General features: G+C 40.6%; 1 protein-coding gene across 1 annotated transcript in view; it reads left to right on the top strand.

Annotated features, from left to right (window-relative positions):
• The window catches only part of LOC146073026 (dual oxidase 1-like), a 109,260-nt gene that overhangs the window by 58,663 nt on the left and 24,446 nt on the right, over window positions 1–26,151 (top strand). The window contains exons 11-23 of the mRNA XM_083180200.1: window positions 462–625; window positions 3,755–3,918; window positions 7,758–7,876; window positions 10,432–10,569; window positions 11,764–11,880; window positions 12,823–13,025; window positions 14,963–15,148; window positions 16,536–16,752; window positions 19,126–19,219; window positions 20,563–20,735; window positions 22,550–22,613; window positions 23,417–23,470; window positions 23,553–23,737. Of these exons, the coding sequence (XP_083036326.1) occupies window positions 462–625; window positions 3,755–3,918; window positions 7,758–7,876; window positions 10,432–10,569; window positions 11,764–11,880; window positions 12,823–13,025; window positions 14,963–15,148; window positions 16,536–16,752; window positions 19,126–19,219; window positions 20,563–20,735; window positions 22,550–22,613; window positions 23,417–23,470; window positions 23,553–23,737 (1,878 nt within the window). The remainder of the gene's footprint in view (window positions 1–461; window positions 626–3,754; window positions 3,919–7,757; window positions 7,877–10,431; window positions 10,570–11,763; window positions 11,881–12,822; window positions 13,026–14,962; window positions 15,149–16,535; window positions 16,753–19,125; window positions 19,220–20,562; window positions 20,736–22,549; window positions 22,614–23,416; window positions 23,471–23,552; window positions 23,738–26,151) is intronic.

The following is a 26,151-nucleotide window of genomic DNA, read 5'->3' as shown; positions in this document are numbered from 1 at the left end:
TTATTGGGCTTCCAAACAAAGTTGTGCTAATTTGTTCACAGTGGAATTAATTAGGCCAAGGATGAAGTGTGATGCATGAAGGTAGAGAGCATTTATTAGGTAATAGGTCATTTTGTTATCTGCCATGAGCTATAGGTTGATAAATTGTTATATAAAGTTGCGGGGAGGGGATCATATAGCCAGGGAATCATCATCAAACACCAAAATCTTCTCTTCTATCTACTAAAAAATAGCCAAATCCTGCTGGAAGTACAATCATATAGGATTTCAAGAATGAAAGAAAAGCTAATCCTGTGAAATGCTTTATCAGCATGGAGGGATCAATAGAACTTACATTTTAGAACAGCCAAAAAGGAATGGACTGCAACTTATTATTGACTGTTTGTGTTCCAATGTTTCAGTGCAATGGGAGAGAAGTGTATATAAAAAAATATAACATAACATTGATGTCTTTATTTCAGACTACTGGTATGGCCAAATTAAATATTCCCGAACAGATTTGCTAGCTGCAAGTATTCAGCACGGAAGAGACATGGGGTTACCAAGCTATAACACAGTTAGAAAATATTATGATTTGTCACCAGTGACACAGGATACAATTGACACCACCAATGGAGGAGCAAAGGTTTGTCTAGCAAAATGTAAACAGTGCATTAACCATCTATGATGAATGAAACTGTCATTAACTCAACACTTACAATATTATAAAACCAAAAGTTACAGATATTTTTCTTCTTTGTATAGTTTCTAATACAATTTAGCAAACAAATAAAATTAAATACTGTCCTACTAAATACACACACACACACACACACACACACACACACACACACACACACACATATCCAAAACCATTATTAAGTTCTATGTGGAAATTAGGTATTATGAGAAAAAAACAAAGGTATACTGTAGTTCATTTGTAATTAATTTGTAATCACCATTCACTTAATAAACCAAGTCTGAAATAGTCATACACTAAACTCCTCTTTAGACATACCACTGTTTCAGACAGGTATTGATACTCTATAAACTTACCAGCTGAGTATATGGCATCAATGCCCTCTCAGAGGGCATTGAGCAGCGATGTGAGGACCAAGGAACATCAGGAAGCATTGTATGTGCTTCCAGGGTTTCCTTTTTAGATGCATAACAAACTTAGGCAAGCTATTGCTTATTGGTTCATGCAAGTAATCTACATTGGGCTGCAGATGGGGCCAGAGCTCTGGGCGACCACCCAATTTGACTCAATAATCTTCCACCAATTAACTCCTAAGAAGGACAATGGACCTTATCGCACAGGGCCGATGTTTTTGCATTGCACATTTCTGCACATCTGCATGCGCTGGGTTCATGCGGCCACTGCAAAAAAAGTGTTTGCTGGATGCATGCACCCATCCTTGTGAACGGAGGGCAGGGGGGCGACCCATTCGCACATGGGAATGCCCAGCATTTCATGGGCGTTCCCATGAGAACGCTGGGCGTTCTCATGCTAATGGGCTAATGACGCAGGTGCGGGGTTGGCCAGCTGACATTATCAGATGTCAGCTGCCTGCCCACTTCCCTCTTAATGTGCATGCAGATCTCTAAGCAACCTTAGATCTGCGTGCACATATGTAAAACCCAGGTACTTGAGATGTGCTGACACAAAGTTTCTTTGCCTTCTGTCAAGTCTTATTTTCCATTGTCGCAAGCACACCGTGACAGAGAGGCAAGTGTAATTTCTCACCTTTGATAGCAGGTATACATACAGGATGTGACCTTGATGCACAGTCTTTAGCAACCAACAACAATAGGCAGAGTTTAAGCAGGGATGCAAACAGGTGATATGGCTGCGGCATTGATACACAGTCTTTAAGCAGCCAACATTATTAAGCAGAGCTCAAGCAGGCATACATACAGTTGGTATGGTTGCAGTTGATGCACAGTCTTTAGCAAACAACAACAATAGGCAGAGTTTAAGCAGGGTTGCAAACAGGTGATATGGCTGCGGCCTTGTTAAACAGGAAGAAGCACTAAATTCAACTAACAACCAATATTAACATAGCTGGCATAGTATCCCATCAGCATACAATAACATGTGAATTACTTTTTGACTAGCATCAACAATAGCATACCTGGCATAATATTCCAGCAGCATACACTAACAATGGCATTACTTTCTGACTAGCATCAACAATAGCATAGCTGGCATAATATTTCAGCAGCATACACTAACAATGGCATTACTTTCTGACTAGCATCAACAATAGCATAGCTGGCATAATATTCCAGCAGCATACACTAACAATGGCATTACTTTCTGACTAGCATCAACAATAGCATAGCTGGCATAATATTCCAGCAGCATACACTAACAATGGCATTACTTTCTGACTAGCATCAACAATAGCATAGCTGGCATAATATTCCAGCAGCATGCAGTAACAATGGCATTACTTTCTGACTAGCATCAACAATAGCATAGCTGGCATAATATTCAATCAACATACAGTATTATCAGAACAGCATTTAGCTTGTCACAGCATAAATATAACATTGCATCAACACACAATATTATTTAAAGCAAAGGGTACTTAACAGTGGGTAACCCTAATATATGGACCAACTGTGAGTTAGCTTAACCTCTTGGGTAAAGACTGTGGGCCCCTAGTAGAAAAACAGCAGCTGAGGGGTTACTATAGGGAAATACCCTTTCTCTCACTGTATGGGTACCCAACCCTGACGTGAAGGACACACACTCCCCTGCTGTTAAAAATAATAATAAACCCAAATGCAGAGGAAGGGTTAATTAATATAAAGGGGCATAATATAATTAAAGGGGCATCTTCCCCACTATCACCTACTGTATAGGAGCACTGGAAAAAGGGGCTACCTGGAGAGGGGAATATAGCCTCTAAAAGGACCCAGTGAGACCTTGCTGAGGGAGAAATGAATGGAAAGGGGTAACAGGCAAAGCTATAGTACTCTGGGGAGCCCACCTCCATGGATTCAATGTCCCGCCTGCAATGGGACGAGAAGGGGGCGTGGCCGTGAGTTGTGGACGGGAAGAGTCGAGCTGCAGCCGGCAGCTTGTCACTTCCCAGCCGTTCTTGGCAGAACCAGCCCGACAGCTTGTGATGTCGGGCTCGTTCTGCCGAGATGCCCTGCTCAATGCTGTTGGGGAAGACAGCATTGAATAGGGCCCGGCGGGCATCGCCCCGTCGGGAGATGCTCGCCGGCGATTGAATACCCCCCTTAGAATCCACTGGTATTCTTCCATACTGTTGTCAATGATTGATACATATACCTTATTTTATTTTAGATTACAGTAAAGCACTTGTGTTGTTGCTTTTTTTATACTGGTTGAAAGAAAAGACAATAATATAGGCAACTGTATAGCAGGTAACATCCCGATGTGTGCATTCTCTCCCCCCTTAAATCTCATTAATATAATGACATAAAGGAAATCCTAGCAACCTAGCATGTCTAGAACCTGTATTCTGCTGTAAACCATATCAGTGGTTATTACTCTTCAAGCTCATATAATAGTTAAAAGGGTCTCCATCTTTCAGCACAGTGGTTGAGTAAAATCTGATATGTAAAAACTCACATTAATCTTAAGGGGTGTATTCAATCCTGGGCATACACAATGTACGGTACTTATGTAGTATTTTAAAATCGGGCGCCCAGATACTACATAAGTACACAATGTACACCCTTACAAGTGACAATATTTAACATGACACAAATTGATGCTTTTAATTGTCTTAAATAGATTTTATCAATGTATGGTAACAACATTGAGAAGTTAGAGCTGATTCCTGGTGCCATGCTGGAGCTTGAGGGGAACCCTGGTGACCTTATTTCGAAAATCATGCTGGACCAATTTAGTCGCATAAGAGATGGGGACAGGTTTTGGTTTGAAAATAAGAAAAATGGGTATGGCTATTTTTTTATCTGTTTTATGTATTTTTGCTGTATGTGACAATATACAATTTAATGCACTTCACACTAAGCTCATTATTTCGTAAGTAGTGTAATTACTGTTGTATAATGCACATTTTCATTGTTAAATAAAATGAGGTTGGTTACATCAATAATGTTTATACTGTACATTTACTTAATATTAGAATATACATTTAAATGATCATTTTTTATATACCTTTATGTATCAAATTTTTCATACATGCTAATCTAAATGTCACCTTGTTATAGGCAATGTGAGAGGGTATTTTTTAGCACATTAGGGGAAAAACTTTCAATGATTTGTAGCTATTTAAAACGTGATAAGTGGGGCTCCAGCCAATCAGGGCATAACTGTCACATGTTTGAAAAATGATAGTTGGGAGGTGATTGTTGGAGCAACATTTATACACAACAGGTATTAAATAGCTAAAACTTGTTACTAAATAAACCCATTAGTTGTCTAGACCAGAAGTTCCAAAATCGGAGCATGATTTACAAAGGTATCGTATTTTTGAGATTCATATATTTCAATTGATTTTTTGGGAGTATTTTTTTACTTGTACTAGAATACGCCTAGTTTACTTTTGTATTTTGAAATACAACTTGGTAGTGAATTTCAAAATTGCATTGGAGTAATGTAAAATTCAAGGGGTGACATTCTATGGGATGCGCTAAATGCGCATGTTTTAATCGTGCACCACATCGCCGCAAATCGCACTTTTACAAATCGCACTTTTCAGTCAAAATGCGCATATTTAATGTGATGCGCATTGGAGGCTGAAAAGTGCGAAGAGGGGCGATTTGCGGCGAAGTGGTGCGCTGTATTTAGTCCTGAAAATGTGCGATTTTCATGTCTGAAAATCGCACATTTGCAGGACAGCGCAAAGTTAAAAAAAAAAAACCGAGCGCGGGGTCCCCCGCCCGAGCATAACCAGCCCCGGGCTCACTGAGCCGGTGACATAAAATCAGGGTCCCCGACAAATAGGGGTCCCCTTGATTTCATGAAACCAGCACCAGGCTCAAGGTCCGGCGCTGGTTCCCAAAATACGGGGGACAAAATGACTAGGGGTCCCCCGTATTTTAAGAACCAGCACCGGACACAACCAGCCAGCAGGGTAATGCCACAGCCGGGGGAAACTTATTATATAAGCTCCCGCGGCCAAAGCATTAACCCCCTGGCTGGTCAGCATGGGCAGGGGTCCTGGGGAAGTGGGGACCCCCCCAATGAAGGGGTCCCCCCCCCTCCAGGACTTACCAGCCCATGCTGATAGTCCGGGGCTGTCCCCGATGCCCCTGGGCGGTGGGCATCGGGCTGATGGCTTGTGTAAAAAAAGAAGTAAAACTATTGTTTTATACTGGCGAACTATGAGTCCCAGCAAGCCTACCCTGCATGCTGGGACTTGGAGAACCACAAGTCCCAACATGCGGGGCATTAAAGGGCCCGCTGGCACTTGTAGTTCAGCAGTACAAAAAATAGTTAACAAAATCACACTGACACACTGTAAAATAAAAGTTTAATACATACAAAACACACACACACTGATACTTACCTACCTTGAGCCCGTAGGTCGGTCCCTGGATCCTGGGTCCGTCCTCGGGGGCTCCAGGGCAGAAGAGTCCGGTTCCGGGGCCTTGGTCCTGGTTCCGGGGCTGGTCCTGGGGTTCCGGGGCTCCTGGGCTGCAGAATCCTGGGTCCGGGATCCGAGGTAGTCCCCGGGGGTACCTAAGGAAGCAAATCCAACTCACCTGGTCCCCGGCGACGACCTCGGAATCCTCTCCGGTGACAGCGCTGCTCCCATCTGGTACCCGGCTCGCAGGACTTTGACAGGCGCTGAGATGTTTCCTCCTCGGCGTCTCTGCACAGAATGATTTCTTGGCCAATCAGGAGCCGAGAAAGTCGGCTTTTGATTGGCCAGAAATCATTCTGAATACAGACGCCGAGGAGGAAACATCTCAGCGCCTGTCAAAGTCCTGCGAGCCGGGTACCAGATGGGAGCAGAGCTGTCACCAGAGAGGATTCCGAGGTCGTCGCCGGGGACCAGTTGAGTTGGATTTGCTTCCTTAGGTACCCCTGGGGACTACCTCGGATCCCGGACCCCGGATTCTGCAGCCCAGGAGCCCCGGAACCCCAGGACCAGCCCCGGAACCAGGACCAAGGCCCCGGAACCGGACTCTTCTGCCCTGGAGCCCCGGAGGACGGACCCAGGATCCAGGGACCGACCTACGGGCTCAAGGTAGGTAAGTATCAGTGTGTGTGTGTTTTGTATGTATTAAACTTTTATTTTACAGTGTGTCAGTGTGATTTTGTTAACTATTTTTTGTACTGCTGAACTACAAGTGCCAGCGGGCCCTTTAATGCCCCGCATGCTGGGACTTGTGGTTCTCCAAGTCCCAGCATGCGGGGTAGGCTAGCTGGGACTCATAGTTCGCCAGTATAAAACAATAGTTTTACTTCTTTTTTTTACACAAGCCATCAGCCCGATGCCCACCGCCCAGGGGCATCGGGGACAGCCCCGGACTATCAGCATGGGCTGGTAAGTCCTGGAGGGAGGGGGGCCCTTCATTGGGGGGTCCCCACTTCCCCAGGACCCCTGCCCATGCTGACCAGCCAGGGGGTTAATGCTTTGGTCGCGGGAGCTTATACAATAAGTTTCCCCCGGCTGTGGCATTACCCTGCTGGCTGGTTGTGTCCGGTGCTGGTTCTTAAAATACGGGGGACCCCTAGTCACTTTGTCCCCCGTATTTTGGGAACCAGCGCCGGACCTTGAGCCTGGTGCTGGTTTCATAAAATCAAGGGGACCCCTATTTGTCGGGGACCCTGATTTTATGTCACCAGCACCGGCTCAGTGAGCCCGGGGCTGGTTATACTCGGGCGGGGGACCCCGCGCTCGTTTTTTTTTTATTTTAACCCTTTCTTTTATTTTTTACAGCAGAACCCTGCACAGAACATTGCGATCTGTGCAGGATTCTGGCTAATTCGCCAAACAGACCCTGGTCTGAAATAAGTGCGAAAATTAGGCACCTAAATAATGCGATGTGCAAATGCGCATTGCATTAAATAAGCGACTTGTATACTTTTCTATACGAAAACATCTGGATGCGATAAAAATGCGAATTAATCTCGCAATTTTACTCAGCATACCTTAACGCACATAATATGCGATTTCAGTCCCTTAGCGCATCCCATTAAATTAACGATTTAATGGGAAAATGCGATATCGCCATTTTGTGGTCTAATTACCGCAAAAAAACGGAAATTGCAGAGCATAGAATGTCACCCAAGGCGTTTTCTTTCGATTGCGTATTAATTTGTATTTTTGTAAAAATACAAATACGACAGGTTGTTACGGTCGTAAAATACAAAATACTAACATTATTTTACATTAGTAAATTACAAAATTAAGAATACGTGCCCGAATATGACTGAATACGAATACGCCAATTCCTACTGTATTTTGCTTAGTAAATTTACCCCTCAGTCCTGAGGATCCCACACAGGTCACATATTCCAGGTCACCCAGCAGGGAAACTGTGTATCACCAATTGTCACAATTTAATTTTGTTCTGTGCATTCATTTTCAAAGCCCTGGCCCAGTTCCATACAACTTAGGATAGGACAAACATACTATACACAAAAATATCTGTATTCAAATCTGCATGTGCACTTTTAGCTAAAACACATAATTTGCATCATGCACAAAGATAATTTTGACCAAAATGTATATTTTCCTAATAAAATTACATCATGTAAAGTTTATTCTACCAAGGCCCATGCTACCTTTGGAATCATGACAAATGTGCTTTGTGTGTAGTCTATTTACAGGGGAAGAAATATCCACTATAATGAACATTACACTTCATGACGTACTTGTTGCCGTCACCGAAACAATGGAGAATGCAACGCAAAAAAATGTCTTTATCTGGAAGAACAGTAAGATGTTTGAATTCTGTAAACTATTTCAAGATTTCAAGCAGGGCATACATGTAATGTGATTATCATAATTATAAAAAGTACCATAGTTATCAATTTAGTAGTAATGTAAATGATACGGTTGATTACTATATATGCTCTTTAAGCATTGGTTCACTTGTCAGTGATAAAAGCTAATTATGTTGCTTAATGCAAAACATATTAATCTTTTGCTAATGATGTGGTGTTCTGAGAAATTGTCTAATAATCATATAGAAAGTCTTGGAATTTGTTCATGAGTATGTAGTGACATACAGTACACTGAGCTGAATGAGGACAACATGGGAGCTCAGGGAGGGTATTAGGGTCACGAATCAGGTCGGCTTGGTAAGCTGTAAACATCGCAGTTTACCAAGCGCCAAACATCGAATGATTTCTCCTGCTTTTGCAAATAGAAGTCAGTGAAAAATTACTTTAATTTGCTTACGGCTGGATGAAGATGGGGTGAGTGGCTAACATCCTGGGATGTCAGCTGCCCACCCCTGGCAGGCATCGGCCCGCCCATATACCCATGGGAATGCCCAGCATTTTCAATGGGACGCCCATAAAGTACTGGGCGTTCCTATGAGCCAGCCCCATTTCCTCCACCATCCGCTCCTTGCCCTCCCCCCGCAATGAACGGCTCGGTGAGTGTGTAATTCGCTGAGGCCATTCGTTGCCGGGGTCTACACGTTTGCAAATGAGCACTTTTGCATGCGCAGACCCCCCAAACATTGGAACAGGGACAAATTTGCTGAGTCAACCAGAATCAGGGCCCAGATTTATTGTTATTTCACTTCATAGTTTCCTACCTTTAACAACAGTGCAATACTCACCTGATTATTCCATTGTGGACATTCTTCCCAGCTACAATATGGCTCATTCACCTTGCATGTGCCTTTACCCAGCTAGATTAAATATAAAAAGACTCGTGTCTGTATACTTGCTCAGAAATAGTGGCCCAGTAAGAGTGTCCCGGCACTAAAGGCAATAATAAGGGACAATCTCTTGCTGTTCCAAATACACTGGGATGCAAAGCAAAAAGGGGACTAGATGTTATGGCTTTCAACCAGTACTGAGTGGTAATTCTTCTTTGTACATTGCAAATTGCTACTCACAGTGTACAGAAGATGATACACTCCAAACTATGATGGAGAAAAGTTAGTACTGTACAGTATGTGTCGTTTCTTTCCTCTTTTCCTGTTACCTAAATTGCAGGGGTATAATAGTAGCTGCTTTGTGACTAGAGATGTTAACAAATTCACCAACCGCTTTTGTACTGTATATCAGAATTTCTGTTGACAATGTGGGCCCTATAATGGTAGCTGGATCTATTAGCCTACTCTCTGCTCACTAATAAATTAGCCTATATAGATAACCAAAAACTATATACTTTCAATTAGACAAAAAATATATATTTTATTTATAGTTGGCTGATTTAAATCCATGACTAGATTCCTTTAAGGCATCCATTCATTGATGAATTTTAGCTCTTGTATTATGCCTTACCTACTACCCACACCTGTGCTGAGAGATTCAGTATATGTGCCCAAAATTTCCATCTACCCAAAATCAGTTCTCAAGGCACACTAAAAGTCCACATTTTAATGATATCTAGTCTTGAAAACAGATGTTTAATTTAAAAAATTGAGGTACTAATTAAGTAATCTGAGCTCAAGTATGGTGATCCTTAAAACCTGGAAAGTTGGTGTGCTTTTGGACTGTGGTTGCGAACTTTTGATCTAGACCAGGCATGTCAATACGATGGCCCTCCAACTGTTGTGAAACTACAAGTCCCATCATGCTTTGCCACAATTTTGCTATTAGGGAATACTAAAACTATGTCAAGGCATGCTGGGATGTATTGTTTCACAACTGCTGGAGGGCCACAGTTTGGACATGTCTGGTCTAGACCCATAAGCCTCTACTTGTGGCTTGGTACCCTCTTGCTTTCAATGAAAAGGAAAATCCTGACGAGCCAAGCAATCCTACTGTGGGGGTTAAGATGCTCTATAGCTAAATGTGCCTCTAGGAGTGACTTCAATATTGAACCCTAATTATTTGTTAAATAGGAATGGAGCAGATTTCAATTGTGAGTTTAATGTTAAGGTGGGGTTAAGCAGCATGACTGGTCGAGAACCATTGGATAGATGAGAACCATTAGATGAAAGAGAATCATTGGTGGAAGAGAACCATCAGAACTCTAAAATCCATTGCAAATCAACAACCATTGGTGGCAAACCATTAATGGTTCTAATTGTCCATGGTTACGGCCATAACTACTGTAGACCCGTTCCCTCACAGTATGATGATTCCCTGTGGAACTTCTTCCTCCAGAAAGGGCGCTGTTCTAAAAGGGGAGACAAACCATTAGATACACTCCAATAGATAGTGTTTCTTCTAAAATATTATCTTTCTTAGAATTACAATGTGTACTTATATATTTCCTTAAGTTTTATTATATAATATTTGTTATTCTGTTATGAAATTTAGTACTGTACTACACATACTAACAAGTATAATCATCTCATTGTTAGAGGATCCATGTCCTCAGCCAAGCCAGATAAACTCAGAAGATCTGGAGAAGTGTGTCCCTCTTACAATCACTGACTACTTTGAAGGATGTGCTGCTGGATTTGGAATTAGTATTGCTGTACTTTGCTGTTTCCCTATTGGTAAAAAAAAACATGCAATTATTTTATTTAGAAATAATAAGAGTTTACATATATTGAATTGGTGACTTCCGAACTTCTTTGGGAACAGGGCTTTGTGTGTTTCTAAGTTCTGAGGAACTATTTTACAGTAAAACTTTGCCTTGGTTTTTCTGGCAATTTCTCATATTTCTTAAAAAGAATTAGTGTTCCCTCAGAAAAAGACATACAGATGTGCCCACTGACAGTGTTACTGTGATGTGTACCCATATCTCCCAAGATGACCCTCTCCAGGAGGGACACAATGCTCTACTCCTGGACTTTCCTCTTAATGTATGATTGCCATCACCTGTGGTGAAAAACCTTTCTTATCGCTTACCCTGTTCAAAAAACAGGTGATGGCGATCATACACTGAGATGAAAGTCCAGGAGCCGAGCATTGTGTCCCTCCTGGCATGGGTCATGTTGGGAGGTATGTGTAGCTATTACAGCACTACTGTCATGTTTATGCATCATGGAATCAACTCACAGCAGCTCACCAAATGGACACATATGTAGGGCCTGATTCTAAGGTGGGAGTAAATCAAAAGAAAAAAAAAGTTAACTCTGTGCCTGGACAAACCATATGGCATTGCAAAGGATGCAAATACATGTATGGTTTCTGCATTCAGGGTAAACACTGGATACGTTTGCGCATTGCCTACAAATAATGGAGAGCTTTATTTTTTAGCTGCAAATTAGAGATGAGTTTTGACACACACTGCTCAGATCTAAGATGGCAGGCAATTTGGCATTGCAGGGAGACCTTTCAAGGTGGTGGTGGGTAGGTCTGTGGCTATCACAACATGATTGCATCATCATAAAGTTGTAAAGTTGAGGACAAAGCAGGAGGCTATGATTATCCAATCAGGGCTTTCTTTTTGAGGCACAGCTCAGTCTCTTCTTGCAGCAATTCCTTTATTTTGGATTGGCTGGGAGTCAGGAAACTACACAGTTGTAATTTAATTAAATACAGAAACAGCAGGTGCATAATCTCTGGGAAATTTGCTCATTTTTCTTGGTGGGCCAAGAGTACAAATTGATTTTCCTAATTGGATTCCTTAAAACATGAGCAATGGTTAGTAAACACAGTACCCTATATCAGGATACTGTTGTACCAATGTAATATTCATGTTTTCTGAAACACATTTTGTGTTATTTGTTTTTTCCCCCCTCTAGTAAGTTTAATCATTGCACTGCTGGTTGCCAAATCTAGAAAAAGGACTTTAGTCAAACTTCAGACTCTTAATAAGAAAACTGTGGTCAGACTTGTGGATAATGCAGCAGAGTTTCCAGGTAAATCATTCTTGTTGTGACTTTGTTCCCTGAGTGACGCTCATAAATGTTTTTGTTATATGCGTGCTGTACTAAATACATGAGGGTTCCATTAAAAGTGGGGATTGCCTCTGGGCTTCAGCTTTTCACTAAAAAACTTTCCCCACATGGTAAACCAAGGCTTAATGCATGTCTGCATATGTTAAACCATATTAGCGTGCGGTTCCTTGCAGTTCCTGATGCAGCAAGGAAAAGTTCAGCTCTTGAAATGATCCGCTTGGTAAACCCGACAATTGAATTGATCAGCGTGATTTTTTAGCTGTGGGGTAAACCCCACAGCAAATTTGATTTCCTCCATTGTTATACACTATAATAATACTATAATAATATCTGCAGGTCAGAAATATGTTCCCTCCTAGGGATGTTTCACAAAATCCATGTTTGGTTAAATAATTAAATCTGTACAACAGTACTTTGGGCGAGGTGTACTTAGCCTTGAAAAGTGATAACATGGAAAGTGATAATCTACCAACCAATCAGCTCCTACCTGTCATTTTTCAAACCCAGTTGGTGATGTGACAGTTAGGGGCTGGTTGGCTGGTGGTATATCACTCACCATTTTATAATTTTTTAAGCTTAGTACATCTGGTCCTATTTCCTGTATTCCAAACATACAGCAGTACATATTTTTCCATCATTTAATCTTCTGGAATGACGTTGGAATATGTTCCTATAACTCATTTATCTTATTTAGGAATATTTATTCATCAGTTAGTTGCTATGTTTTTTACAGTGTGTGATTTTACACGATCATATGTCACATGTAGGCCAAACTGATAAAATAATTTCTGGAAAAAAATGATTTTGTACATAAATATTTATATATGTTGCGTTACAGATGTTGCGTTACAGATGCTACATTTCATATTTGTGTTTCCTTTGTTTTTAATGTGTGTCTTCTAGCTACTGAATGGTGTGGAGGTGATGAGCCGTTCCAACCCATTTTTGTTCAGTTTCATCAAAACCAAATCATTAAGGTTGTAGATGGTAAAAATATCAAGAACAGGACCATAAACTTTAATAGTATGCAAAACGTGGAGGTCACCCTCTCTAACAGCGATGGGAACAGAGCTGCCCGTATCAAGATCCCAAAAGAATATGACTTGGTAAGAATACTGCTGTATCATTAATAATTGAAAATATGTTGAACTATATTCTATGGGCAGTATTCAATGAAAAAAATTTGCGGTGCATGGCGAGAGATTTTTTCTCTCGCCATGCACTCGCCGTGTTCCGGAGGGCTCGCTGCCTCTCCTGCTCGCTCTATTCAATGTGGTTAAGACTCGCCGCCACTCGCGGCGAGTCTTAACCCCTGCAGCGGACGAGCGTCCGCGGCAGGGAGCTGACAGGGAGCTGTGGGACGGTGGCATCCAGGGAGATTAAAGTCTCCCTGGATGCCCCACAACATATGTGGAGGGGAGGGGGCTCCCCGGGACCCAGGCAGCACAAGCTGCCCCCCCCCCCTATAGCCAGCGGGGGACCCAGTATTCACTACACCCGATCGTGCATATGTAATGATCGGATGCAGTGAATATATGAATATCTAATGAGCGGTTTGAGCGCTCTGGCCCCCTGCTGGCTGCTCGGTGTAAAAAAAAAAAATAAAAAAATTAAAAGACGGCGAAAATCACTTAAAAAGACGGCGAATATTTCACATTGAATAGGCTTGCTCGCTTTTGGAGAGCAAAATGCTCAGTCCAAGATGAAAAAAGCACAAATTCGCCATTTTTTTATAAAGGAAAGCAAATTTCTCAACACATACCCAAATGTAACCATTTATTGAATACATCAATAAGGTTTAACTAATAAAAGTGAAAAAGCTGAAATGAATGGGAAGCAATGGTACTAAAGCAGGGCCGGATTAACAATGGGCCTGATGTGAATTCGGGATAACACACTAACAGAGATGTTGTATAAAGTAGGAAAACATAGTGCAGTACGCGGCTTCCCGCTTACTGCGCTTATCCAGTGGTGTTCAGAGTCCCTCCTGCTGATGTCCCAAATAATGTGGATGCCTGCCTGGGTGTTCGTACTGCGATGTGGTGACACCCAGCTCCACAGACCAGGCGGGCAAGACTTCCGGGTTTGCCGTCTCTCGCAAGATTGCTGCTTGCCGGGTCAGGCGCCTCAGTGCTGTGCGCTCAAACTCCCGGCCGGGAGGAGGCTGGTTGTAGCTGGATCAGGGGTGCTGGGTGCTTCAGAGATGAATGTGTGGAAATGTCCCAACGCGTTTCAGCCGTGTGGGCCTTTTTCCAGGGTTACCATTGGTGTTGTGGTCATGTTATTTATCTATTTATATATATATAAATATATATATATATATATATATATATACTGTATTTGCTGGCATATAAGACTACTTTTTTCCCTGAAAAACATGCCTCCAAGTGGGAGGGTCATCTTATACGCTGGTTGCACTTACTGTATATAACAAACTCTATATTTTGAGTGGAAATGTTGGGGGGTCGTCTTATACGCCCAGTCGCCTTATACGCCGGCAAATACGGTATACATATATATATAGATATAGATATATAGATATATCTATATAGATATCTAGATAGATATATATATATATATTATATTAGTTGAAAGTATTTACACAAATAGAACACTGTTCACGGTCCCCACATTATTATTATTATTAGGTGCTGGCCACAACCCCTATTATTGCGCATAATAGGCCCTTGATCATTTTCAGCTCCAGGCCCATTTAGACCTTAATCTGGCACTGTACTAAAGTAAAAGGAGGCACAAGTAATAGACTTGCACTTTCCTGCATGTATTGCTGTATAGAACTGAAACATTACAGTTTTCATCAGTATTCATCTTCCAGGGAGAGTGTCAAAATATGGAACAGCGTTAGGTGGATTACTACTGTAGGTGCATTGTCAACAAAGTAAATGTGTTTCAGTGCATGTGTTTATAAGTTACTAAATTATCTTTATTACATCATCTTTGTTGGATTGTCAGTAAGTGATACATTATTTAAAATATTTAATTGTTATTACATTATTTAATTAGTTTTCAATCTTGGTCCTAGGTGCTCTTTTTTAATGACAGCATAGAACGAACTTCCTTTATTCAGAGGTTTAAAGAATTTTTAGGTGAAGGTGGAGTTTCCTCTTCTGTGAAGTATCTGAGAGAACTGGACCTTTTGAAAGAATCAATTTCCAAGATACAGAGGCAAGAGACGTTGGAGACATTTTTCAGACATTCACTTTCTCATGTAAGACTGTTTTAAAATTTGTAATCATTATTTGTATTCAATTTTGACAAGATTTACAAAAGCAAGAATAACCATTCCCTAGAGTCGGGAAACAATGTCTCAATTATTGTAAGTTCAGCAGGGGATCTTTCAGATTACACCAGCTCGCTTTCAGGTTGTCTCTCCAATAGCAGAAAAAGTTGCTAGGTTTTAAGTATTGCATATGGTTTAAAGCCTCCATAAAAAAAAAAAACATCATAATTAGTTTATCTCTGTCTTATTGTTTACAGTATTACAGTTTGTAACATTTCAGTCATTCATGGATGTATTTACTAATCCATGGAGAGGTTTTGGAGGTTTGGGAGCTTACTGCATATGCACCAAGTCCCAAAATGCGATAGAATACAGGGTTTGGATACATTTAGCAATGTCATTTTTAAATGGCATTGTCATATAGAAGTCTATGTGCTTATATTGTGTCCTCCCACTGAAAGGGATCTGATTGGATCCCTCCCAGCACCTCTCGTGCTGACTCTGAAACACAAACCCGGAAGTCTTATCATCCCACATTAATAAATATCGTTATGCTTGCACAGAGTGGCAGGATGCATCACAAGCAAAACGCAATGTTTGATCCACCCCACCCTGTTGCCACTGCTAATTTCCTGAATAAAATATTCCAGGCTACAACTGCTCATCCTGAGGTAGTTAGTACATCACCCCCTTAATCCTCCCAAGGCTTTTATCCCTCCAGGTTTCTCTCTTTCTGCTTATTATTCCCATCAGCGGTGCATTCTGTTTTTGTCTTCACTTCTCCCCAGCTCTTTCTACTCTTCTAACTGCCACTTGCCTTACCATCCAAGACCAGTCATCCTGATGTCTCGAGCAGTTGCACAGTCTGCTGTTTAGTGTGGTCTGCAGCCTGTGTAATGACATGCATGTACAGTACACTGTAGAACAATTCACAGTACTGGACATAATCCCTCTCATAGCAGGATATTACATATCTATAGAGAAGGGAAAGAATTATAAATGTCCAAGTGCTGTTAATAATTAATAATACCGTATGTACCAAGAAAAATGCATTTGCTCTCCCAATAAGAGCTGTGATTAGCAATAGATGGACCACCTTAATGTATTCACTACAGGGGACATCTGAGAGATCTGATTGGGGATCAGCTTGGATTGGATATCCGAGGGAGATCCTGGGCAGGTTTTAGTTTGGTTTGGTTTGGTTTGGATATGTTAAATTCAGATGCATTTGAATCTCTGGAGAACCAAACTGCACATCTGTTCTTTAAACAACAAGTATTTATTGGTGTATTTTGAGTAAAATAATGACTAATTTAGTAAACTTTCTGAATCAAAGTATATATTCATTGATATGCAATGCTATATAATAATACAGGTCCTAGACATAAAGAAGTCAAATGCTGGATCCCTAGACAGGAAGAATATCACAAAGACACTACATTGTGAGCTATCACGAGAAGAATTTGCAGAATTACTGGGACTCAATCCAAATGCCCAATTTGTGGAATCTATGTTTTCTATGGCTGACAAAGATGGCAATGGATATCTGTCATTTAAGGAATTTTGCTATATATTGATTATATTATTAAAAGGTAAGACTGGTTTTGAATAATACATTTCAGCTTGTTATTTAATGGCTGCTTAATTATAAAAAAACATTACTTAAATAAATTAATTACTTATTAAGAAGGGAGTTAATAAAGTAACTTCAGATTTTAGGTTAATTTAAAATATTAAATATTATGAGCTTTGTTCAGTTAGGATTCCGTATGTATAGAACCTTGAAAAAAGATTGGTGAATTGCAGTGTGAAGGGGTGGAGCAGAAGCAAATTTTAAATACTTGTTTTGGTTTAGAAAATATTTGAAAATATGAAAAAATCCATTATCCAAAAAACTGGTCCCAAGCATTTTGGATATGGAAAATTCAACCGGTATAATTATTTAGTCAAAACTTTTTCTCAAGCCCAACCTTCAGTAGTTTTGCATCCAGCGTAACCTTTTTGATGGCCACACCGACTGATTCTTGATACTGTTGTCTATTGGTGTTAGTTTTTCTAACTCTTGGAGTTCCCTGTATCCTTTGTTTTGGCGACAGTTGCATTCATCAACCAATAATTATTCCAACATACAAAAAATAAATTCATTTGTTTTATAGAATGAACTATGAATAATATTTAGGTGGTAACGTTGAATATTTGGCTATTATTTTAGTGGTCTATCTTATTGCTATCTAGGAGCATCTAATGTGGGTATAAAAATTTATAAAACTTATAAAAAATTGAATACAAATATGGTAATACACAAAGTTAGACATACAATAGACAGCTGTGATGCACATTTGTGATTGATTTAAATTATTCAATTCATTTCCACTAAAGCCGTTCTAGGATGCACTGTAAAGAGATTTTACTCATTCCACCATGCCCATTTTCTGCCGAATTTGTCACTCTTACAAAAGTAAGTACAGAATTTAAGGGAGCAACTTTAAAACATTCTGAGCTTCTAGCTATGGAAAAACAGACAGTGCTTGGATTATCACATGTATAATTTACTCTGATTCATTTATTAATAACATGTGAAATAAATAAGCCAAAAATGGAATCTGTAAGGGCACTGTAGCTTTTTTCACCCTCTGGAGATTCTATGCAGTCTTCGACTGGGCAGAATCACCTTCACTATGGGGGTTATTCTAGTCCATTCTTTCTGACAAAATCCTTCTTAGATGGACAAAACCATGTGCACTGCGGGTGGGGCAGATGTAACTTGTGCAGAGAGAATTCGATTTGGGTGGGGTTTTTCTTCAAAGTGAGATCTATATTGAAGTGTAAAATCATGCAGTCAGTATTTTCCCTGCACAGAAACAAAATAACTCACCCAAATCTAATTCTCTCTGCACATGTTACATCTGCCCCCCTGCAGTGCACATGGTTTTGTCCATCTAAGAAGGATTTTGTCAGAAAGAATGAACTAGAATAAACCCCTATATTATCTGCAAACAAGTCACATATAGTTTCACATTATTAAAGTAGTAATCTATAGTGTCCTTAATATATTATCAGGCTACTTGATGAAATGTCAAATTCTTCATATATATGTACTAGTAAGCTCGCTTGAAGAAAATACTTTAAAAACCAGTAAGGCAGCAAATTTTACATAGAACAGGTTCCAAATACTGTAGAATCTTCAGCTACATTCAAATAAACTACCCAGGGCAAATGACATGGACGTTTCTCTTTGGAAGCCCAATGTGGCCATTCTTCTTGGAAGGCACTGGCAGTAAATTTACATAAGCAACGCAGTCTTAATTGAAGAAGTATTTTTTAGTAAAGTACTTCTTTAAACACAATGTTTTGGGTAAAAACCTTCTCATTGTTTTCAATTAACTTTACCTTTAGGGCTGTATTCAATATCGGGACTTTGTATCTCAGTCTTTCTTTTCTACTCGCACTTTTTCGAAGTAGGTCTATAGAGATTGTAAGTAGGTAAGTAAGTGGATAGGAAAGGTTGGTAAGGTACAGTAGGCTAAGCAGGAAAAGAGGAGTGTATTTAAAGTCCCGTAAAATGTATAATGCTAATCTATGAGCTTTATAGGTAAGTTTACACTTTTTAGTAACGACTGTATTGTTTGCAAGCAAATTTTTGTGCCTAAATATTTAGTTATAATGTGTGGTGTAGTTGTATGCAGCAGGATACAGAGAAAATATTGCTGAATATAAATTCCATGAATTGTTTACATGAAATGCAAGGGCATGAATACATTCCCACTGTTATATTTCAAACAGCCTGGTGAGTCCTACTACCTTTTGATTGCCTCTGTGAGAGAGAGAGATGTCGTTCACTTGCCTCTGTGAGAGAAAGAGATGTAGTTTCACTTGCTTATAACAGATGGCAGTGTTTCAGAGACACACAGACACTAGACATATATAGAATATCCTTTGTCATTTCTCTATCATTCTTGCTTTAGGTTCTGTGAAAGACAAATTGAGATTTATCTTTTCGATGCATGATATTAACGGAAATGGGCTACTTCCAAAGCAAGAGTTCTGTCAGATGCTTAGGTATGTATTTACATTTAGTGAATCTGAGCTGCTTCCATGGGCATCTTAAATGCTGATATAATGTAGGGCCAGATGCAGAGTTGAACAAAGTTGTTCCCACATTGCATACACAGAGAAAAAGTTGCATATACTACTGTATGATGAGTTGTACTCATCTATACAATGCCCCTACAGTACCCCCCTATTCTGCTATTTGTATGCATAGTTTGCTACTAAAAGTCATTATCAGTGTGCACTTGCCCCAGATCTGTGTTTGGTAAAATAAAATAAAAATGATAATCCTGGAGGTAGGCATAATTATTATCCCATCCAAATCTGCATAGGTTGCTATTATATGGAAAAAGCTTATCTGGACTTTCCGTACATGAGAACACCACGTTAAAGACTAGATAAATGTAACTAAAATGCATATGACAATGCAAAACTCATACATAAAATAAGTAAGATACACTAACAGACCAGGCAGATAGACAGGGCCAGCCCCAAACATTTTTTGGGATAAATGAACATAGATTTCGGAACCCCTCTCACAGTTGAGAGATTTTATGATTCCCCTCCTCAGGCTCCAAAAGCTGACAATGTGCAGATGCACAGTGCAAAGGGTTTACTATATACATATGCATACCCCTGTCCTATCTAAGCACAGCAATGCTCTAAGCACAGCATGCATCGCCCCTCTCGGCACATCACCTTGTTCCATCTCAGCACAGCACCTTTTTTGTCACATAATAGGCACCTACTGTAAGTAGTGAAGTGAAGTGCTCCTGAATTTTGCAGAGAATTTCAATGAGATTTTATTTTGTAGAGCTTGATAATTGAAATGAGATAAAATGAAATTGAGTGGAAGGCACACAGCCATGTCTGCTCTAGAAAACGACTTTGCACAAGTTATCGGGGATCGTGTCTTATCCTATTCATTTAATGGGTTACAATATGTGATTTAAATTAGCACTTCAGTGGAGAAGCATATGGCCCAGTGTAACTAAGAACTAATTAGGCTAATTGAACATTCTTTTAAAAGAAAATTGTACAGGTTAATTGACTTAAAGGGGTGATTTTTATTGTGTGGTAGGTATCCATCATGGCCTGACCTGATTCCAGGGCATTCTGTTACACTCTAGGCTGGCAATCATGTGGAACGCTTGTCCTTACACTGCTTTACAGCAACCATTCCTGAAGCAGAAATCAGAAGCATACTTTAAATATGTAAAATAAGTTGAACTTTTTCTTATTACATGTTTCCGATGACACACATATATTAGGCTTTTTTTTGCAACCAATCCAATGAATAAATACAGTAGATGTATTGTATCTATCTGTTGTATTATTGCTTCGTCTTCCAGGTCTTTCAGGCAAGTTTCAGACTTTCTTTCAAGAGACCAGACAGATCAAGTAATTGAGAGCATGCTTAATGAGGCTGGACTTCCTTCCAAAGAAGAGATCACATTTGAGGAATTTCAATCTATGTTTAAGCAATACTCCAATATCTTCAGCTCATTAACACTCCATACACAAGGTAAGGATCTGCAAGATCATTTACAAAGAGACAGCATGTTACTGAACCTGGGAAAGCTAAATGTGCAATAACATGTGGTTGGAGGTTTTTTTAGTTGTGCCTTTTGTTAACGAAATAACTTAATGCCAGGAGAGATCTGGCAAGAAGGAAGGTGTACATTACTACTTGGGCCACTATGGCTTTCACAGATGAAGGCCAGTGTTGACAGAAGAGCATTGGGTGCTACAAACTCTGGCCTGTACAGTCAGGACAGTATAATAGCTTTTGACATGCAGAAAGATCCAAACTAGCTAACTATAATGACTGACTGCCACTGGATGCCTTGCTGTTATAGCATATCAATGGCAGCAATAAATACAGATAGAGCCATCCTCATCAAGCCCTTTAATACAGATGGAGAGCCTCTCAGCCAGTGCAGTATTGTATGTTATATACTGAGGATAAATAATGTAAGCATTGGCCAATAAATACAGGAAGGGAACTAGGGAATAGTGTCAGTGTTAGCCAGGGCAGCTGAGAGGGAAGGGGGAGCGGGTACTAATTACCCGGGCCCAGGCTTGCTGGTGGGGCCCCGCAGGGGCCCTTGTCCAACCCCTCCCTTCCCCCTCCGTCTCTCCCGGGTAGGAACAGCAGCACACACTTCTACAGCATGTTTTGTGCTGACAGCAGGCTCAGCATGAGTGTCTCACTGACAGCGTGAGAGGTCATGCTGAGCCTGCTGTCAGCACAGCACATGCTGTAGGTGTGCTGCTGCTGAGATTACAGTTTTTAGAGTTTTCTTTCACCCTCTAAAACATTTTGGGGACATGGCCTAAGCGCGGCCATGCCCCCAAAATCTTACAGAGGACCCGCATTCCTCTCAGCTGCCCTGGTGTTAGCCAAAAGTTCTCCAGCTTTCTGTCCCTATATCAAACAGCTGGACTGTAACTGCACTGAGCTGCAGGAGACCATGCAAGGGACCTCAGTTGCACTAAGATTGCATAGGTAAGGCTTACAGTACCAAGAGAGTGACTGCTGTCTTCTATCAGCCTGTCATATGTAATAATAGACACACTATCCAATGCTAGTGTCACCAAGGTCACAAGGGGTAGCTAGACGGGACCAGCTGCTTGTGGCCCATTAGTATAGTACAGATATATAGCAAATGAAGGTTCTTGTGCCAAATCAGCCTCTCAGGGCCTCCACTCACCTGGAGTTTTCAGAAGACTAGACCATCCCTGGCTGTCATGCACTTGGTCAGTAGACATTGCTTTCTATCAGAGCTATTTCCAGACTTTCTAATTGCTGGTTATGTAAAATGCTACAAGAAATAATGCTTGGACCAGCTGAGATGACCATGAATAATAATCAATTATTTTAGGCTCGGAACAACTAGTGTATGATACATGGCAACTAACGTCATGTTTTATTCACTTTAAGAAAGTGTTGATTTCAGAACGTCTATTCTTCCAAAATGCAATATTTGCTTAGATAAACACAATTATTTTTGTTGTCTGATTTCTGCATATAAATACTACAACCACTTGTTGCTTGCATTATATATGCCTTCCATTGTAAACTGCCTTATGTTGTTTTTTCGTTTCCTTACTTGCTATATATATTTCTCACATTTTACACTTTCACTGATTTTAATACAATTTGGTTCCGTGAGAAAAATCTGCATTTACCTTGCTAATAAGTTGTGTCTACATTTATTAACAGAATAAATGTAAAGCGAACAAGTATTTCTTAGATTAGAAGATGCTTTCTCCAGATTGCTTCTCTTTTTCATGTGTACTTTAAGTATTATGAAATGGATTGTTTTATATTTGAAGGATCAGCAACTCCTGTTAGCAAAGTCTTCAGCATAAAAAGAAAAGATGAAGAACATACCAATAGGTAACACATACTTTTGATTTACTGGATCTTTTATTATATACTGTACATGGTGTTGGGGCATCATTTACCATTTTAAATATGTTAGCTAAGAAACATTGGTCCTTATTCTGATCGCATTGCTCCCCCTTGCATTTGCATGGGGGAGAAATGTTTAGCATCTGTGCATGTGCATGCGGACGCTGGGTGCGAGCGGGCACGGCGAACTGCTAGTTGGCCTTCCCGTTCACACATAGCAGTGCGTGGAGTGGCAGCGACGGGATGCGCCCATGGGAATGCCCAGTGTTTCTTGGGCATTCCTATAAAAACACTGTATTCCATGTAAAATGCACAAACATATTTGTACATTATGGGCGTATTATGGGAATGTTGCAGGTGTGTTTCTCACTCAGTTGGGGTGAAACTACCATTGGTTCAGAAGGTACAGTGCACCGGGCCCCTGAGGACTAAGGGGCCCATTGCTGCCCCTGTCACTCTCTCCTTCTTACCCACTATTATTCCCTGTCACATTCTGCCTCTTCCTGTCACCCACTGCCATGTTGCATATTATGAACTTGGGTTGGGGTGGAGGAGAGGGGCCCAAATTATATTTTTGCACCTGGGCTCACCCCACACAGGTTCTGCCACTGGACTCAGACTTTGAAGCAGGGCTGTATTATCCATAAGGCTGACAATGCCCTGTGGGGGCTGTGCTTCCAACAATTTTTTTGGGTAAAAGCACTTTGCACTCATTGCTGCAGCAAGACACAAGCTCATAGCAGTAACCCATGGTAACCTGTAATGATGTTTGTTTATCGTGTTTATAGCACTACTGAAAATCATACTGAAGAATACGAACTTCGGAATAGACGTGGTAAAAGGTACTGTATGTACATCTGACAGTTTTTCCGTTAAGAATTTTACATATCACACTTGCTAATACGAGTCATCATGTTCATTTAGGAATAACTATAGGACAGATCATCCAGAGGTTTACACCACAGCAAGAAGAGAAAAATACGAGACAAGCAAAATCCGCCAAAAAATACAACAGTTTAAACGGTTAATAGAAAACTACCGGCGCCATATTGTATGCATAGTGATATTCTATGGAATCGCTGCTGGTTTATTTGCTGAAAGAGGCTACTGTGAGTATTACAATGTTATCCTCTGCTCTATAAGAGGCACATTACATGCTATACTGTATATAACCGCCTTATAGCCAGTTATGGAGAGCAAGTCAGGCTGTTCTTTGAGGCTGATAAGCTTTTTATATAGAGCACTACATTCTTATACTTTATTTTGATCTCATTTACCCATTGTCTGTCAATGGGCCTTTTCTGCATTCTCCTTGGTTTGGCTATAGACTTCCCAAGACAATGGGTGGGATGCTCTAAAACAGAAATGCGTTTTTTACCACATTCCCTTATGCTATAAACCCCCTCAGCCGGGCCAGCGCTGTGGAGAGAATTTGCAGTTTTTGCTGGCGACTCCCTATAGAAGCCTATGGGCTTCTTTCCGCAGCGCTGTGTGAAGGATTCATCACGGATCCCTCCCAACATGCCCTGTGGTCGATGCGGCTGCATTGCAAAGGACAGATCTTGGGGTAGCCAACTCCAGTCCTCGAGAGCTACCAACAGTTAATGTTTTCCAGATCTCCTCACATAATCACAAGTGAAGTAATTAGCTCCACCTGTGGATCATTTAAAATGTGTCAGTGAGTAACGAGTGCAGCTGTGCAGCAGCTAGGTTGTCTGGAAAATGTGAACTGTTGCTGGTTGCTGGTCTCAAGGCCTGGAGTTGGCTACCACTGTGTTAGAGCATATGCGATTATTAAGAATGCAGTACCCATGGAGGGGGGGCGATGTAGGGCGGCGGGTGTTAGAACATCCCATCCAATAAGAGATTTATAACCAGGACATTTTCAATACCAGTATCATTGAATTGCAACCATGTGCAGTGTCAATGGCCTGATTTTGGTTTAATGGACCATTCTGTGGGATACTAAGCCATGTGCACAGTGTGTGCTGTACATAAGACATGCATTCAACTAACTGCAACATCCAGAGCTAGTGGAAGGTGAAAAGATGACAGGGCCGGTATACCTGTCAAACTAATGCAGGTGCCCTCAGGTGCGAACAAGGAGTTCAGATATCTCAGTTGTTAAATTACTAAAACAAGAAATGTTCCTGAAATACCACACCTTTCAAAAGCATTGACCTTTTCTTTCATTTGTGAAATTTATTTAGAAGTGTACTTGTAGAAATACAAAACACAGTCAGTACCATGTACTGTAGAGGCAAAACAATAAATGCAACCTAATACATAGTAAAACTAGCACTTAATCAGTCAAAACAAAGATAATAGATAAGAGAAAGAACAGAGAAGAAATAAAGAAGGAAATTGGAAGGGTCAAGGACCCTGAGTGGGTCAAGGACCTTGAGAGGGACAGGTGGAACCTCAATGCCAGAATACAGCTGCAACAATTATCTCTGAAGAAACGTCAGCAGTCATCAGCCCAGCCATGGAAACTATGTAGTGGATAATTCAGTAAATCAATCTGCTGTCAAAATAAGGTCATCCATTGACATTTGCAATAAAAATGGTATCCTCTCTATACATATTTGGAGTGTATAATGAAGTACACAACATCAGTAACCTATGCTGGAAAGTTATAGCCAAGAATTAGGATATACTGTATCATCTTGAGCCATAAGGAACTGTAGTATCTGGAATACCTGGGTAGTCCCCCATACCAGAATTGGTAAGTATCCACAGTGATAGTAGAATATCTCTATGTAATATTTTGGAAAGAGATGCCAAATTAGGTGTATGCTGGTGGCTAAAATTTTGTAATGCTTACGGTCGGAGGAAAGGGGTTATCTCATAGCTTTCATTGAAGCCAACTAGATGGAGGTGTTAAAAAATCCAAAACATTTCCCTTCTGGATAGCAGATTTGAGAAGACTCCTCCTCTTTCTCCCAGTTACCAATTCGATCTCTTTGAAAGTGAGATTTACTGGGTCCAAAATGTGGTGTGCCATGAAATGTTTAGACACCGCCCCCTTCCACACTATTTTGAAACATCAAGTGAGGTAGCCAATTGCTTCACTACCCCACAGGTATAAATACAAGATCCTGTTTCACCAGTTCCTACCCCTTGAGGAAGTCACTCAGACGAAATGCTTTGAAAAATTAAGATAAGCACCTTCTAAATGTTCTTTTCTGTATTGTGTAATGTAGTCAATTGCAATTGATTTTCATATAAATAGTCTCAGTATACTTTACAACTTGACACTTCCTCTTGTTCTAAGCTATTATACACAATTTATCTAGGATTAAGCTGACGCCCTGCCGATGCTGTAGATGCCATAGCTGTTAATAAGGAGTGTCACCCTGAGATGCAAAACACATTCTCCTGGTTTAGTTAGAGCCCTTGGCGCTTGGAAACGACCCTTTTTTCCAATGTGTATATATATATATATATATATACATCACAAAACAGTCCAATTAGCGCGCAAGTCCTTATCCTTTCAATGGGATTTGAATCAGTCCCTTCAGGA

Source organism: Crinia signifera, chromosome 4 (assembly GCF_055691185.1).
Source record: "Crinia signifera chromosome 4, ASM5569118v1, whole genome shotgun sequence".
NCBI lineage: Eukaryota > Metazoa > Chordata > Amphibia > Anura > Myobatrachidae > Crinia > Crinia signifera.
This window is presented reverse-complemented; position numbering and strand designations above follow the sequence as displayed.